Source organism: Microcaecilia unicolor, chromosome 5, assembly GCF_901765095.1.
Source record: "Microcaecilia unicolor chromosome 5, aMicUni1.1, whole genome shotgun sequence".
Classification (NCBI taxonomy): domain Eukaryota; kingdom Metazoa; phylum Chordata; class Amphibia; order Gymnophiona; family Siphonopidae; genus Microcaecilia; species Microcaecilia unicolor.
This window is the reverse complement of record NC_044035.1, coordinates 357,562,880-357,577,420: the sequence shown is the minus strand read 5'-3', so window position 1 is coordinate 357,577,420 and position 14,541 is coordinate 357,562,880. Positions and strand designations below refer to the sequence as shown.

The window sequence follows — 14,541 nt, the reverse complement described above, 5'->3', positions numbered from 1 at the left end:
CCAAGCCCCAGCCCCAGCCCCAACCCTTCCAACTCAAATCAGATCAAAAGCTTTAACAATGAAGAGTAACGTGCAGGAAATCCTGCTGCCCTCTTATCCAGAGAGGGACCAATGAGTAGCCAAGACTCAGGTGGCAGATCACTTGTTTTAAATAATTGAAAAAGTTACATTTGATTTCATTTTTTTAAAGATAAGCATATGTATAATTACTATTCAAGGCCAATGTAAATTAGGCAAATCTTTTAAGTCTAGCCCCCTCCCCACCCCATTACAACTAGTAGTCATACTTCACAAGTAACATTCAGCCTGAGGATTCGCCGATCACCCTTCAGACTTTTAAGCGCCCTTCCCCCTGCCAGCCAAGGGTGAGGCTGAGCTGTCTCAATAACGTTTGCTCACTGCCGCTATCCTTTTCCCATCCCCAAAATGTTGATATTTTCTTGGTTGTGAGATATGTGGCTATGTGTGCGTGATTCATGATCTGTGTACACACCATTACGCACAGCTTAGCGGGACCAGTGGTTGATACAATGTAACAGGTTTACGAGCAGGAAATGAGACGACTGAGGGGGGATATGATTGAGGTCTACAGAATCCTGAGTGGTGTGGAGCGAGTGGAGGTAAATCAATTTTTCACTCATTCAAAAAGTACAAAGACCAGAGGACACTCAATTGAGTTACATGGAAATACTTCACTCAAAGAATAGTTAAGCTCTGGAACTCATTGCCAGGGGATGTAGTAACGGCAGTTAGTATATCTGGGTTTTAAAAGGTTTGGACAAGTTCCTGGAGGAAAAGTCCTTAGTCTGTTATTGAGATGGACATGGGGAAGCCACTGCTTGCCTCAGGATTGGTAGAACAAAATGTTGCTACTATTTGGGTTTCTGCCAGGTACTTGTGACCTGTATTGGCCACTATTTGAAGCAGGATACTGGGCTAGATTTGTAGCATGGAATGTTGCTACTCTTTGAGATTCCGCATGGAATCTTGTTACTCTTTAGGATTCCAGAATCTTGCTATTCTTTGGGGTTCTACATGGAATGTTGCTACTCTTTGAGATTCCGCATGGAATCTTGTTACTCTTTAGGATTCCAGAATCTTGCTATTCTTTGGAGTTCTACATGGAATGTTGTTACTAATTTTCTGCCAGATACTTGTGTCCTGGATTGGCCACTTTTGGAAGCAGGATATGGGCTAGATGGACCATTGGTCTGACCCAGTATGGCTATTCTTATGCTCTTAGGTCAGCAAATGATCTGCAGTGTAAACCAAGAACGTCGCCTGTGTATGTATGTCCCTGTTAGGTTATTCCTGTGACATGGAACCTGTGAACTTGACAACTTACCAAATTCCAGGAGGGAAGCTTTTTGGCCAGTCCTTTACTTTGAATTTACATGCCAAAAAGCAGTGTGTTATTAGTGGTCTCTAGTTCTACTCATTGCAATAAGAACTACATGTTCCATAATGCATCGGGATGGGGTTGTCAGACATTCAGGACTGCCCTATGCTTTTCTTTCTTTTTAAACCACAAGGGCGAAACATCTCAGGCTTAGATACCTCCGTTTGCAGTGCCTTGGACTTCTTTATCTCCACTGCTGATCAATACATTTGTACATAATCTTGGGGATTTGATTATGGGACATAATATCTCCCATTTCTCTTAGGCAGATTAATTTCATCTGATTTTATCTGTAACCAGCTCCTTCACAGCAATTCTTTCCCATTTGCCCTCTTGCTTGACTGCCATTAGTAAATAGAGGATAAACTCTGGAATTGGTTGCCAGAGAATGCAGTAAAAGCAGTTAGCTTAGCAGGGTTTTAAAAAGGTTTGGATAGCTTCCTAAAAGTCCATAAACCATTATTAAAATGGGACAAATTTGTACTGTTTTGGTATCTTGCCAGGTACTTGTAACCTGGATTGGCCACTGTTGGAAACAGGATGCTGGACTTGATGGACCTTGAGTCTGTCCCAGTATAACAACACTTATGTAACTTACCTTTCAATTGTCAGCCAACAATGGTCAGTGCTTCTTTAAACACCGACACTGCTGGAATTAGACCTGGACATTCAGTGCTGGCCCCTATCCGGCTACTGGCACTGAATGGTCCGGATGATTGGTGGTAGCTGGGGAATAACTGGATGCAGCCGATATTTAGTACCAGACCTGGATAGCATTAGCTCCAGATTTTATCAATGGCATTGAAAATTGTTTGTGCCCAAATTGTACGCACAATCGCTTAACAAGCCCATTAGCTCCAATAATTGGGTGCTAACCATAATTTGGGTTTGCGTGCATCTTCCGAAGCGCTGTTCTATAATGACCTGCACATAAATCTTTCAGTGCACAACTGAAAATGGGTGGAGCCATGGGAGGATCAAGGGCGTGCAGTATTATAGATTTCGGGGGATCCGTGCCGAATTTATATGCAAGGATTTGCACCAGGTTTCAGTTGATGCAAATCCTCATGCTCCAAGCTTCGGCGCACGTCCCGGCACTATGCGCTAATCTATAAACAGCGCCCAACTGAGAGCTCTGTTTACCGAATCTAGTCCTAATTTTCTCTGTTAGCTATCCAGGCGTCGGCATTGACCACCTGCGATGCATAAGGTACCTTCCAGGTCTGCCCAACTCTTCCTAGTATTAATCAGATAGTGCTGCAGTGCTCACAAGCGGGTATTCGGCAGCTCTGTCTGCTAAATGCCGCTGAGTATCTGCTCTCCTGCCGGATTAAAACTTTTAAAACGTCAACATGTATACGCTGGGAGAGAGGAGGGAGAGAGGAGACATGATAGAGACATTTAAATATCTGAAGGGCATTTATGTACAGGAAGAGAGCCTTTTTCAAATGAAGGAGAGCTACTACTACTACTACTACTTAGCATTTCTATAGCGCTGCCAGGGTTACGCAGCGCTGTAGAGCTCTGGAATGAGGGGGCATATGACAAAGTTAAGAGGGAATAGGCTTAGGAGTAACCTAAGGAAGTATTATTTCACAGAAAGGGTGGTGGAATTGAGGACTGTTCCAGAATTTAAAAAGGCATGGGATAAGCATGTGGGATCGCTTAGGAACAGGAAGAATTAGGGGTTACAGAGGATGGGCAGACTGGATGGGTCATATGGCCTTTATCTGCCATCATGTTTCTATGTTTCTATTCCACCAATGCCTAAGAACCAACCTCATCAGTGATGTCACAATGGCTCAATTGTCCTATTCTTGGCTTACTTTCCCCCCTTAGTGTGAAGAGTTTCAGTCTCTGGTAACCAGAGCTCATATTGTGATGTCATAATGGGAATAGGCTTAGGAATGACCTAAGGAAATATTATTTCACAGAAAGGGTGGTGGAGGCGTGGAATGGCCTCCCGGTGGAGGTGGTGGAGTCGAGGACTGTTCCAGAATTTAAAAAGGCATGGGATAAGCATGTGGGATCGCTTAGGAACAGGAAGAATTAGGGGTTACAGAGGATGGGCAGACTGGATGGGTCATATGGCCTTTATCTGCCGTCATGTTTCTATGTTTCTAAAATATCGACCCCCTACTTTTTATGGGTTGAAAGAATTCAAGTCTGTGCCACTTGGAAAGGTGAACATTGAGAGATAATATTGAGCCGCGGCAGTAAGAGCAGCTCCAGGCACTGGCCAACATTCAAACTGGTGCCGTTAACTCAGCGGTATTTTCACCATCCTAACGTTATGCGTTTACTTCACCAGTTAGTGGATTGAATATCACGGATAACCAGCTAACTTGTTGCTCCACCGAAATATCCCGGCACTGCTCCTACCCTAGCTGGTTAGGGAACGGCTAGTTAGCGAAGGTATTCAGAGGCACCACCTGGTTAAATGCGAGCCAGCCACATCAGTGTGGTTGAACTGGGCCCCCTTTGTATATCGAGCCCTCAGTTACAATCGCACATTAAAAGCTTGGGGATTTTATTAATTTACGCTGGGATTTTACTAAGCTGTCGGCTCAGCCAGCAGTGCACTTGTGCCGACACAGCCAATTCACAGTGAACGGGCTGTGTCGGCAATGCCGCATGGAAGCCTCTAGCGTGAATTAGTAAAAGATCCCTTAGTGTTATCATTAGAAGTTCAGGTGTCAAATCTCTTTGGCAAATCTACTATGTGGATAAAGTTAGGCAGGAAAAGGTTATCAGACCATTAACCGGATTAATATTCAGATAAAGTTGGGACAGGATCACACCAGTAGCCGGATTACTATCCCATTATCTATGTGGTTAACGGTCTGAATATCGCTACTAACTGGATTTGGATTTCCGGGTCAGCGCTGAAACTGGATATCCGGCACCATCTGGTCGTGCGCAAGACTGTGACCTCGATCCTTGCGATGAACGAATGAAGAGAGATTATTATGCAATGGAGACAAGAACATAAGAGTAGCCATACTGGGTCAGACCAATGCTTCATCTAGCCCAGTATCCTGCTTCCAATCCAGGTCACAAGTTCCTGGCAGAAACCCAAATCGTGGCAACACTCCATACTCACTGTGGATATCCTGAAATCCAAGCGGGGGGGGGGGGGGGGGGGAGGCCCGAGGACTGGGTTCAGAACCCCTGCACTAAAATAAAACCAGCTTCCAACAAATCTCTCTGCTTTCTGTGCTGGCCAGGGCCGTAGCTACGTGGGGCCACGGGGGCCTGGGCCCCACAGATTTGGCCCTGAACCCCCCTGCCGACGACCCTCTTGACCCCCCTCCCGCCATCAACCCACCGTTGCCATCCTTTGCTGCTGGGGGACCCCAACCCCCGCCAGCCGAGGTCCTCTTCTTCCCGCGCAAGGCTTCGTTCAGTTTCTGAGTCTGACATCCTGCGCAGGAAGAAGAGGACCTTGGCTGGCGGGGGTTTGGGTCCCCTGCCAGCAAAGGTATGTGATGGTGGGGGAGGGTTGGCGGCAGGAGGGAGGAGTCGAGAGGGTCGTTGGCGGGGGGGGTCAAAGTTGGTGCTGGTGGTGGTGGCAGCGGGGGGTGTCAGCAATGGTGGGGGGGGTCGGCAGCAGCGGGGGGGGGACAACTAAAATGTGCCCCCTCACCTCGGGCTCTGGACCCCCCTCCCACCGAAGTCTGGCTACACCCCTGGTACTGGCATTACCAGAATATTCTCACTGCTAGAAATCTTCACGGTTCTTCATTGCTTGAACAAATTAAACCCCCAGAAGCTAATCAAAGGGATCATTCCGGACTTCCAGCTTCAGTGAACTTGGAAACTTCCTCCCCTTACCACCTTTTCTGTTTCTGGGCTTTTCCCTTTTACTTTAAAGGCCTGAGATCTTCCCTCCTAAAGGTCTCCACAGCTAAGTAAACACCTGGCAAAAGGAATCAGGAACACGGCAGGTGCTTTGCTGCCCAGCACGGCACGTTCCGGAGATGGGTCAGGGCTCGTTCTCTGAGTTGTCTGGAGTCTTTCGTCTTTCCTTAATTTGTCTTCCTGTTTCGTTGTTCTCCAGTGTGTTCAGCAAGGGCGTTTCTAGCTACACTCTGGTTTCAGTATGGAAAGAAGCATGAATTCCAGTTTAGCTGAAAACATCTTGTCCAAATTGCAGTGGGAGGCTGGAGCTGCACTTCTGCCTGTGGAAAGGAGTAGGAGAGATGCCGTAGCCTGAAACTGCAGAGATCTGGCGATTGCGTTTCTGTAACGCATCCGATGTATCACTTTCTGTGGTACAACCAAAACAATTCATATAAACTACATACATACAGGTACTTTCCCTGTCCCTGCTGGGCTCACAATCTAAGCCCTGGTCTGCTATTTATATGCAGAAACATTCTGTTGGAGAGGGCCAGATGTGCCATTCTGTGGGTCATGTGACTGCATTCACTTCCTGTTTCTCAGATGTGGACTTCCTTGCTTCTTGTTACTGTATGATTCTTTTTTTTATCCCCTAAATGTGGATATTTATTTAAACATACTGTTCTGTAGTACACATGTGGGTGAGCACCTAATATCCCCTAGTGGTTAGGGTGGTGGACTTTGGTCCTGGGGAACTGAGTTCAATTCCCACTTCAGGCACAGGCAGCTCCTTGTGAGACTCTGGGCAAGTCACTTAACCCTCCATTGCCCCATGTAAGCCGCATTGAGCCTGGCATGAGTGGGAAAGCGCAGGGTACAAATGTAACAAAAATAAAATAGATACTATTGGAGATTCTACATGGAATGTTGCTACTATTGGACATTCTACATGGAATGTTGCCATTCCACTAGCAACATTCCATGTAGAATCTCAAATAGTAGCAACAGTGGAGGAGTGGCCTAGTGGTTAGGTTGGTGGACTTTGGTCCTGGGGAACTGAGGAACTGAGTTCAATTCCCACTTCAGGCACAGGCAGCTCCTTGTGAGACTCTGGGCAAGTCACTTAACCCTCCATTGCCCCATGTAAGCCGCATTGAGCCTGCCATGACTGGGAAAGCGCAGGGTACAAATGTAACAAAAATAAAATAGATACTATTGGAGATTCTACGTGGAATGTTGCTACTCTTTGAGATTCTACATGGAATGTTGCTATTCCACTAGCAACATTCCATGTAGAAGGCTGCGCAGGACGTCAGACTCACAGAAGCAGAAGCCTGCGCGGCCACATTGGTGATCTGCAAGGGCCGACTTCTACATGGAATGTTGCTAGTGGAATAGCAACATTCCATGTAGAATCTCAAATAGTAGCAACAGTGGAGGAGTGGTCAGGGTGGTGGACTTTGGTCCTGGGGAACTGGGTTCGATTCCCACTGCAGGCACAGGCAGCTCCTTGTGACTCTGGGCAAGTCACTTAACCCTCCATTGCCCCATGTAAGCCGCACTGAGCCTGCCATGAGTGGGAAAGCGCAGGGTACAAATGTAACAAAAATAAAATAGATACTATTGGAGATTCTACATGGAATGTTGCTATTCCACTAGCAACATTCCATGTAGAAGGCCGCGCAGGCTTCTGTTTCTGTGAGTCTGACGTCCTGCACGTACGTGCAGGACGTCTGACTCACAGAAGCAGAAGCCTGCGCGGCCACATTGGTGATCTGCAAGGGCCGACTTCTACATGGAATGTTGCTAGTGGAATAGCAACATTCCATGTAGAATCTCAAATAGTAGCAACAGTTGAGGAGTGGTCAGGGTGGTGGACTTTGGTCCTGAGGAACTGAGTTCGATTCCCACTTCAGGCACAGGCAGCTCCTTGTGACTCTGAGCAAGTCACTTAACCCTCCATTGCCCCATGTAAGCCGCATTGAGCCTGCCATGAGTGGGAAAGCGCGGGGTACAAATGTAAAAAAACAAACAACTTTTTAAAATATTAATAATAAAAAACCAAAACAAGCAAGCCTCTTGGAGATGGGGAAGGGCGTTACATGGCCCTGTAATACTTTGGAAACACCTGGAAATCTATCATCATGCCAGTGTAATTACACGACACCTTCCACTGCCGCTCCTCGTTTTCTGTAACTAGTGAAGGGCAGCAGGGCTGGGTGCAGTATTCAGGGCGAAAAATGTACAGGAAAGAATACGAAGGGAAAACTAAGTTAACGCTCACTTTATTTTGTCATTCCTCCCAGACACTGAGAACACCACACTGGTCCAATCCAGCCTTACATGACATGAATCAATAGAGAAACAGAGAACTAGAAGCAACAGCCATAAACATGAAGAGTATACTGTGAAAAGGAGGCCAAAGCTTGCAAAGAAAAGGCCAGGCTTGCATGCAGTTTACAGTCCGATGAAATGCAGCTTTAGAGCCGGGCCAGCAGCAGGAGATGGGCTGTGCTGGTACCCGAAGGCAGTCCGGAGGCATCACAGTGCCTGAGCAGCTATGGGGTTCTGCTGTGTCACCCTGATCCCCCAAATCCAGTGTCTGTGCTAAAGGAACCAGCATGCAGGGAATCCTCAGATTTCATGTATTTAGAAGTAAGAAAAATCTCTCTCTTTCAATCCCGGATTCTGCTTAACACATAATTAGCTCTGAGTGTAAGGTATGATGATCACCAGTCATTCATCCCTGCTGGGATCCCTTCTTAGACCCTACTTTCTCTCTCCTGTGATTTGGAAGGGAGAATCCTTTCCTAATAAACATCTTTGCTCCTGTGTTTTGATCCCAAGAACCCTGGTTGTCTCACTACAGAGAGGACAGAAGACATTTGTTCTCTTGATAATTAGACTTTGGTCACAGACAAAAGACGTCTGACAGCCTCTAGGAAAGTAAAAGGTTTTCATATGATGAAATGGTGGATTGGTAGCACATTATTCTTGTCTAATCCTGAAGGTTTATAACTGACAAATTATGTGTAATTGACTGAGCTGTTTTTTTTTTAATTGTATATTATTATATGTTGTATGGTTATTCTTTGTTAAATTGTGTATGTATTTTTGTACTCCGCTAAGAATTGGAAAGATAGAGTGGAAATTATTATAATAAATAAATAAAAGCCGGGACCTGTCATGTAGGGACCACAACACTCCTCGGTCCCTAAGAAGGGATGATGACTGTTCTCTAATGAAGGGATCTGTATCCCTCAGTCTCCCACCCTGCAGAGGAGAGCCCAAGAGATCAGCAGCAGAGCAGGTAAGAGTAGGAAATCTGCTCCCCCCTGGCTAAAGAGGCAGAAAGGCTGGAGGAATCAGGCTGAGCCCTTCCAGTCTGCTCTGTGTGTAATGTGACGAGGGCTGGTATCATGTGACCAGAGACTCCCTGAGTAGGAGGAATCTGCTGAAACACGCCATCCAGACACAGTTAATTATTTTCAACCTTTTAAAATGCCAGATGCTAGAATCTGATAGGAAACGGCTTCTTCTGCTCAGCCCTTTCTCCCATAAAAGAGACAGTCTAGAGATTGAGGCTCATTTTCAAAGCGCACAGACTCACAAAGTTACACAGGTTGCTATGTAAGTCTATGTGCTTTGAAAATGAGCAACTAAATCAATGACATAAATCTCGGGCAGACTGGACGGTGTTAGACATACACTCTGCATGGAAAATGCTCCCCCTCCCCCCCCCCCCACACACACACCATCTCACCTACTGTCAGTTGTGGCACACAGGCTTCCTTGTACTGCCTCCACCCTGCAGCCTCCCCTCTCCTCCTCCTCCCCTAAAGCAGCACTCCTCTCTTTAACCTCCACCTCGTCCACCCTGAAGCTATGTGTTGCCTACCATGGTTTGAGCCAGTCCAACTTGCAAGAGAACTCGGAGGAATGGTTTCTTCAGTCATGTTGATAGACATTGTCTGAATTCATTAGTCCCTATAACCTGGGTGCAGTCAGGCAGCAAATTCAATATGAAGGAAGAGGGTGTGGGAGTCTGATCAGTGGCTCATGTGGAATTCTTTAATAGTGGGCATCCCAGAGCCTTCAGGGGTGGACACAGAAAAGCAGCAGATGGCAGACCTCAGGTTCTTGTAGTAAGTATCTTAAAAACTTATTTTATCTTATCTTAAAACTTCTTTTATCTTATTTTATCATCTCCACCTTAGTAATTCCCTTATCTCTTATTTGTCCTGTTTGTCTGGCCTAATTAGATTGTAAGTTCTGTCGAGCAGGGACTGTCTCTTTCATGTTCAAGTGTACAGCACTGCGTACATCTAGTAGCGCTATAGAAATGATAAGCAGGGCCGCCGAGAGGGGGGGCAGGGGGGACAAAATTCCCCGGGCTTGGGCCTCCAAGGGGGGGCCCCGCACCACAGTCCCACCCTTCCTCCGTTGTCAACCATCTGCCACTGGGCCGGGCCCCCTGCATTGAAATCACAGTGCCTCTCAGCTCCGTGTGAAAGCGCTGCAGGCAGCAGGGCAGCAGATCACATCCCTTCGGCCCTCCTTCCTTCCTTGTGTCCTGCCCTCGCGGAAGTTACGTCAGACGAGGGCAGGACACAGGGAGGGAAGGAGGCCCGAAAGGAGGCGATCTGCTGCTGCCTGCAGCACTTTCACACGGAGGGGAGAGGTGGCGGGCGGAGGGGGGAGCAGCAGCTGCCACCTCAGGGGTGGAGGGGGGAGCCGCGGGGGTGGGACCTCGGGGATGGCAGGGCGGGGCCCCGGGGGTGGCCTTGCCCCGGGCCTAGCCCAGCCTCTCGGTGGCCCTGATGATAAGTAGTAATAGTTAAAAACATGATGATGGACCCTGAATGCAAAACAAACACGGAGATAGACCAATTGCCAGTCCCAAATGAGTCTCCTTTCTTTATCACTGTGTCTGAGGCTGATTAAAGGGTTAGAGGAGCAACAGAACATTTATCTAGAAACAGACTTCAATGGCGGATAAAGGCCACCAGACCCAGTTGACTTCCTATTACAATATCATAGGCCCAAGTCCATTTCTGGCTTTCCCTTCTTCACATTGAATAGCTTCTCTCAGTTCCCATCCCAAGGCATTGTGGGGTTTGTAGTCCCACTTTGTCAACAGAAACAGCAAAACATGTAGAAGCAAGAATTAAGCAAAAGAGGACCGACCGTGAAGATGCAGGTGTTCATGAAAGCAAGAAATTGGCACTGCCATTCACACTCAGAGTACAGTGACTGGGTGTAAGACACCAAAGATGACACTCTGTCAGGGGGAAAAATTGTTCACTCGGAGTAAGTCTCCCTTTTCCCCCAAATCACTGACTTTGCAGACAGTTTCACACAATGATATCAGAAGAATACACCTGCTCAAAACCCCATCCTTCCACTTCAAATTCCTGGGGGGTCCTGGGCAATGCTCCCTCTTGAATGATTGATTGAGATTTATTAACCACCTTTATGAAGAGATTCACCCAAGGCAGTGTGGGAAGAAGAAGAAACCAGACAGCCACTTCCTTTTCACGCTCAGCCCAAGAACACACTTCCTCTCGGCTGGATTTTACTGAAGAAGGCAGACTCTGAAGAAGCTAATTCTAGGACAGCGCCGACAGATTCTGCCATTCCCAGTGCAAGGCCCTACAATTAGGTTTATCTTAAAGCTGAAAAGCTCACCTCCTACAACCGCTTCCTGCAAACACTGAGATAATATGTTATCAGCTTCCAGAACCATCTTGACAAAGGGTTTGTAACATAGCCAAGTACAAGCAAGTCAAAATGTCAGGACACTCCTAAAAGGAAGCTGATTCTCTCCCTCTCCTTCTAGCAACAGACTAAATTCCAGTATAGTTACGTTCTGGAGAGTTTCAGGCTGTCACTTTAAAGACCCCTCCACCCCACATTTTGGTGTGTGATACTACTGGCATTCACCTCATGAGACAGTATCCACTACTTCCATCTGACAAGTCAACCAGGGTCCATCATGTTGTCTCAGTCTCTATATTAATAAACAAGTATATCCTGGTGGCAGGGTGTATAGAGTCCTTCTGATACAATGTTCCACAACCACTTCTAACCCAAGAGCGCTTACGTTAAAACTATGCGAGACCCTAGCCTCTGCGTAGTAAGCAGTGTCAGATGGAGAGAAAGCCCACCAGTCTGCCTTCCACATTTGAAAATGGGAGATGGGGCAGAGTCACGCATGTACCCGTCACAATGCACCAGCTTCCTAGATACACAAGTACAAGAGAAGAGAGACGTCCCTGTGGTGTGGACAGTTAGCTCATGAAGTTTGACTGCTGGATGTGGCTGCCAGGGCTCCTCCACTGCAACTGCTCCCAGCACTCGGAGTGAGTCACATCTGATGCTCAGTGCATGCTCGCCCCACGTCACTCAGCCTGGGGATACACAGCAGCCTCAAAGCAGGAAGCGCTGGGTGGAATGGAACTGCTACGCAAAGCAGAAGCTACCTATCCACACCCTGCATGTTGCCCATTCCTTCCCACACTCCAGGACAGGCTCTATCAAGGGAGGGGGAGGCAGGTGCTCAGGAGCCTTCACACATCAGAGAGGCCCTGCTGGGTGCTAATAGCAGAAGAGAACTGAGCATTAGGTAGTGGTGAGTTCTCTATGATGGTGGCACACCAGTCTGCGATGGTCCTCTGGATGGGAAACAATGGTCAAATACACAGAATCCAGACATACTGGTCTCTATCACTGACATTTGTGCATTTCCCGGGGTCTGCGACATCTTTTATGCACAAACTCCCGCATCTTGTTTCTGAGTTCTCAGCACTGCTCCCAGCCCAGGAGGCGTGGGAGTGAATGGGTCACATAAAAAATAATTCACGTCATTCTTCAGGGGATGCTGTGAAGCACATTGGGAGAATCCTCTCTGGAGTCATTAATCAGCAGCTGTAACCAGCAAGACCTGATGCTCATTTTTCATTTCTAGGACGGGACAATCAGAGATGATAATGGTGATGAAAGAACGGGCTGCCAGGTTTCTGTCTTTGAACCTCCTGTGATGAGTTGATGAACGGAGATATGAAGCGTGGACCGGGATGGAAACGTTTCACTGAGGGGAGTTGAGTGAAGAATCAGGAGACTCCATCCTGGGACATCTGGGGGGGAACGCTTTGTAACTGTAGTATTCAACCACCTGTTTGGGCACCTCTGCGAGGACACACTTCGCCAATGCTGCGGGAGAAGCCTGGGGAAAAAGAGGACACCTTCGTATTCCAGATACGTTTCAGCAGTGCCCAGTTCATCCCATCAATCAGCCCGAAGACCAAAAGAGCTCTCGAGCTTCATCTGCAGTGGATTAACCTTTGTGCTATGAGGCATCATTATGCAGACAAGTCAATAACTTGGCGTCAACATGTAGATGCCGATTCTATAAAGGCACTTGGGTGCACCTTGGCAACATGCCCAAGCTCTACCCATGTGTCCACCCCTCACTAAGCAATTTTGATGTGTACTTTCTAGAATAGTGCTCAGCACGTACACACATAAATGCCAATTACTGATGCCTCTGACATGCAGAAGTGCCAGTCTTCTATAAACTACGAACACACTTGGCGCCAAGTTATAGAACAAGGGGCTATGGCTCATGTACAGACACTCGTCTAATGTCTCCTCCTCCAGATTAGAAGGCAACCAAATATTGGTTTTGGATTCAGCACCAAAACCAACCCAAACTCCAGATTCAAGTTTCGGCCATAAATGGTTGGCTAAAACTGAACTCCTGAACTCTCCACCACCGCCACCCTGCCTCCCCCCATCAGAGGAGGGCAGGACTTCCCTCCTGGACTGGCTGGCTATCTGACCCCAACTCCTCCACCCTCTCACCACCCGAAGGCCCTTTCCGGGCCTACCTTTAAAAGACCTGGCGGTCTAGTTGCTTCTTCTGAGCAAGAGTGATCCTCAGTTGCTCTTGTCCCCACAGGTTCCTGAGCCAGCCTCTCATGACTGCTACAGGAGGTCCTGGTGGCCATTTTGGTACTGGAAGCAGCATAAGCAGGAACAATCACTTTAAAGGGTGTTCCCAATAGAAAAACATCTTCTCCTGGTCCTTAATATTCCTTTCTTTCCAGCTACAAATGTATCCTCACTCTTTCAAGTCTTAGAAGGCAGTAAGACTATATTACTTGAACTCAGTGCCTCGTAAAACATGAGGGAGGAAAATCTTACACTTTTGAAGTCTCTAAATGGTACAAACTGCACGATGTCCCTGAGGACGGGCTCCCCTTTCGGAGAGCGAAGAATTCCATCATCCCCATCCAGGATCTGCATGTCTGTGAAATCTGCATTCCCCACCCCAACGATGATGATGGACATAGGAAGGTAAGATGCACGGACGATCGCCTCCCTGGTGTCTGCCATATCAGTGACGACCCCATCAGTCAGGATCAGCAGGATGTAATATTGCTGGAAAAGAACAGACAGAAACCAGTCAGAACCAGTCCAGCTAGTGACGAATGGCCCACCACCACTGGGAATATGGCCTCTTCTCCACCCATCCAGCTCACGACATGAGAAGACACTGTGGGGGAAGTGGAAAAAAGCACGACTTTCCCACTGCACTTTCCTTGTAATGGTGCAAACGTCTCTGCTTTAATGCTTTAATACTGTCTCACTGGAAAACCCCACTGAGCTGCTGTAACAGGTTTAATGAGACCTTGTCTTGCCGTTCAGCAACCATAGTAATATAATGAAGCAGTTCTAGGCAGAAAAGGAGCCTTATAATCAGGAGCGTAGCCAGACTTCGGCGGGAGGGGGGTCCAGAGCCCGAGGTGAGGAGGCACATTTTAGCCCCCCCTGGTGCCGCCGACCCCCCCCTGCCATTTTTTACCTCCCCGCCGCCACCACCATCTTTGACCTCCCCCCAGCGCCAACCCTTTCGACCCCCTCTTCCCCCCGCCGCCGCCAACCCTCCCCCGCCGTCGGGTACCTTTGCTGGCAGGGCTCCCCAACCCCCGCCAGCCAAAGTCCTCTTCTCTGGCGTGGCCACTTTATGATCTGCAAGGGCAGGCTTCTGTTTCTGTGAGTCTGACATCCTGCACGTACGTCAGACTCACAGAAACAGAAGCCTGCCCTTGCAGATCAGCAACGCGGGTCGCACCGGAGAAGAGGACTTCGGCTGGCGGGGGTTGGGGACCCCCGCCAGCAAAGGTACCCGACGACGGCGGTGGGGGAGGGTTGGCGGCGGGAGGGGCCAGGGCCAAATCTACGGGGCCCATGCCCCCGTGGCCCCACGTAGCTACGCTCCTGCTTATAATGAGGGG

The 14,541-nt window shown here is 48.0% G+C and overlaps 1 protein-coding gene across 1 annotated transcript in view; it reads right to left on the bottom strand.

The window, feature by feature from the left end:
• Nucleotides 1-12,329: 12,329 nt before the first annotated feature.
• Nucleotides 12,330-14,541, bottom strand: part of CPNE7 (copine 7) — a 110,539-nt gene continuing 108,327 nt past the window's right edge. Inside the window, exons 14-15 of the mRNA XM_030202750.1 lie at nt 13,448-13,684; nt 12,330-12,467 (exon numbers count right to left, since the gene is read on the bottom strand). Coding sequence (XP_030058610.1) covers nt 12,330-12,467; nt 13,448-13,684 — 375 coding nt within the window. The remainder of the gene's footprint in view (nt 12,468-13,447; nt 13,685-14,541) is intronic.